Raw genomic sequence first — 3,096 nt, forward strand, 5'->3', positions numbered from 1 at the left:
TTTGATTTATTTGGGAGAAATTATGTATTTGTTTTTTCTATGTAACTTGCATATTTGAAATGTTTTTGTTATGTTGCAAGTATTAACAATCTTAATCTATTAATGTACAATTTCTTCGATTTTAGTCTTATTTTTCATAAAATTGCTAACATGTATGAGATCAACAATATGTGGTGATCTATCAGTAATTTTTGTTGTCATACCATCATTTTTTAATGTTACATATGTACTCGATGAAAATGACTAAATTTACAAAAAAATACGAGTTAATTGACTACTAAAGGCAAAAACTTGTGTGAGACGATCTCACGGATCGTATTTTGTGAGACGGATCTCTTATTTGGTCATCCATGAAAAAATATTACTTTTTATGCTAAGAGTATTATTTTTTATTGTAAATATCGGTGACATAACCAAAAAAAAAACATTCAATATACATCTTTAAAAGTGTAACTGAGCCGATTTATTTGAGGCATACAATCCCTTGAAAATTAAGCCATAAACATGACATTTAAATCGGACGTAAAGATTACAGCTCGTTCTCTTGTCAGCCATGCATGGATGATCAGATTCAGATATTTAAAGAGATCCCTCACTTCCATTGTTAAAAATCTCATCTCCAAAAATGTGATTGNAAATTGGAGATTAATTTTTAAATTCATACGAGCCTATAGGAGATTATATACTATTTAATAATACTTTATATATACTCTCAATGAAGAAATAGAAAGAATAATCATTTTATTTGGAAAATAATAGTATGTCTAACGTCTAGCCGTATCCCTTTCATTATTATTTTCTGGGTTGTTCTCAAATATTATCGCAGGAAAACGAGAATTTTTAAGATGTGTAGCTTGCATTTCTGAAGTGCAAGAGGGCTTGTGTTTCTTGGCAAATGCAGCAGTCTAATATATACAATGTCTCGTGCTTTTGGGTAACTTTATGGGAATTAAAAACACCTTCGTGTCAAGTTTCTGGCACCGTAGCTTCAAAAACTAGGCTATATATATAGCTAGTAAACATATATACTAGTACCGTTTTATTACTATGGGAAATTATTATAAATTCGAGCTTTTTCTAGTTACATCTTGAGACTTTTTAACTTCATGGAACTATATAACCTGCAGCAGAAGAGAGTATATAAAAAATTATTAAAATATGGATCTTGTGAATAAATGCATATCCATGTGCCATGTTGACCGAGATGAACGTGTAGAAACGTATAAAACATGTTAGAAACATCTACTTACTTCCACATCTGGTTCCATGGGCTAATGGCTTCCCACAAAATCGCGCGACGAAGACCGCTTTCTCCATGCTAACTATTTGCTCAACATCAGTGGTGATGCGCTGGCACGCACAAGGAAAGTCGATTGTTTTGACAACAGCACAACATTGTTGAGATGGGTTTTGTGTAGGGCCACTCTTTTGAACATATCTCGCACATTGTTGTACAAGACCTTGGAAATCCCCTTGACATTGTGCAGAAACCATGGTGTTCTCAGCACAAAACAAGGCAAGACACGCCATCAAAATAACCTTGTATATTGATATTGCTACCATTCTTCAGTCTCGAGCTGCAGATGTGAATGTTATGAACAAAGAAGTTAGCTTTTAAATATGGATATTACATGGGTATCGTGTGTCACTTTGCATGTGTATTGTGTGAAAAAGGATGGTATCATACGTTGCGAGTTAGGTGCGTGAGCTTTTTAGGTGATGTTGCATGCGAACTTGAACTCGTGATATTTATGACTTGGACCTCTTTTTTGTTAATTAAGAAACTTGCCAATTAGCGGCAAAGCAAGCAGAGGAAGAGGAAGAGGAAGATTAGTATAGATATTATCCTTAATTTCATATTTTATGTGATATTATATGTATATGTATATATTATAAAATATCAATTAATTTCACTCTAAATAATGACTGAGACATGGGAATGGACGAATGTTAATTGGTAAGTCGTACGAATCCGCACTAGGGTTTTAGAGGTCATATATATATATAACCATAGAACACAACCAAATTAGCCGGGTTACAGACAGAAACATGAAGCAGGGAAACAAATAGAAACTCGTTTTTTTAATTAATTCGAAAACCAACAACGCTAATCAAGCACTTAATCAAGGCCCAGCCGGCAGCCCTTATCATGGAGAACCATCAGCATTGGCAGCGTCAGCTGGCGGATTGGGCTGGACTGGAGTGCACCAGACTCCTGGAAACGGGCAAAATGTTGGTGACCCGAACCCTGGAATCGGGCTGGGGAAAGATCCACCGAAACCCGGGTTGGGAAAAGTTCCACCAAAACCCGGGTTGGGCAAAGATCCACCGAAACCAGGGAAACTTCCAAATGTCTTCAAAGTTCTTGCTCCTTTCACATCCATCGAGAGAACACCAAGAAACACAGTGGTAATGAGAAACAACCTAGCAAAACCCAACTCCATACCGCTCTAGTTTTCTCGGTTCTTCCAATTAATCTTCCATTACCACAAGCACTCGGGTTCTTGTCTATTTTTATACTAGGGTGTCTGAATTTGTCCTGTAGGCACAGCTTTTTGATACTCACGATGTGCTGTGATCATTGGGAAATGGAAAGGTGCGTTATGAGGATTTAATGGTGGAAGACTGTGCCAGAGTAAAATGCAACTACTCGTATCTGTGTTCATTAAATGTTTTTTGTTCACCTCGTTAAGGCCATTTTTGAAATGCTCCAATTTGACCATTAATTAACTAATAAGACCATTTTCAACCCAAAATTTTATTTTAAACCAATTTTATTTTAAAGTAATATAATTTTNAAAGAATATTCTCAGAATATTCTTTTTTAAAAATATATTTAAATTATTTCTTATTAATTATTAAATATATATTTCTAATTTTATTAATATAATTATAAGTATCGTTTAATATTTATTTAAATTGTTTAATTTAAATTGTTTAATGATTATTTAAACTGTTTAATATTTATTTAAATTGTTTAATAATTATTAAAAATTTATTTAATTGTTTAATATTATACGAATTGAAACATAAATTATTTAAATTGATAAAATATAATAATACATGACATTGAATTAAAAAAACATAGTACAAATA

The 3,096-nt window shown here is 33.1% G+C and overlaps 1 protein-coding gene across 1 annotated transcript; it reads right to left on the reverse strand.

Annotated features, from left to right (window-relative positions):
- Positions 1–834: 834 nt before the first annotated feature.
- Positions 835–1,597, reverse strand: LOC140987115 (uncharacterized). The gene is made up of 2 exons (XM_073455520.1): positions 1,251–1,597; positions 835–1,121 (listed from the first exon to the last, which is right to left on the reverse strand). Exons 1-2 carry the CDS (start codon positions 1,561–1,563, stop codon positions 1,105–1,107), a joined length of 330 nt encoding a protein of 109 aa, XP_073311621.1. The 5' UTR covers positions 1,564–1,597; the 3' UTR covers positions 835–1,104.
- Positions 1,598–3,096: the final 1,499 nt, after the last annotated feature.

The sequence above is a fragment of the Primulina huaijiensis genome, chromosome 11, assembly GCF_012295235.1.
Source record: "Primulina huaijiensis isolate GDHJ02 chromosome 11, ASM1229523v2, whole genome shotgun sequence".
NCBI classification, from domain to species: Eukaryota; Viridiplantae; Streptophyta; class Magnoliopsida; order Lamiales; family Gesneriaceae; genus Primulina; species Primulina huaijiensis.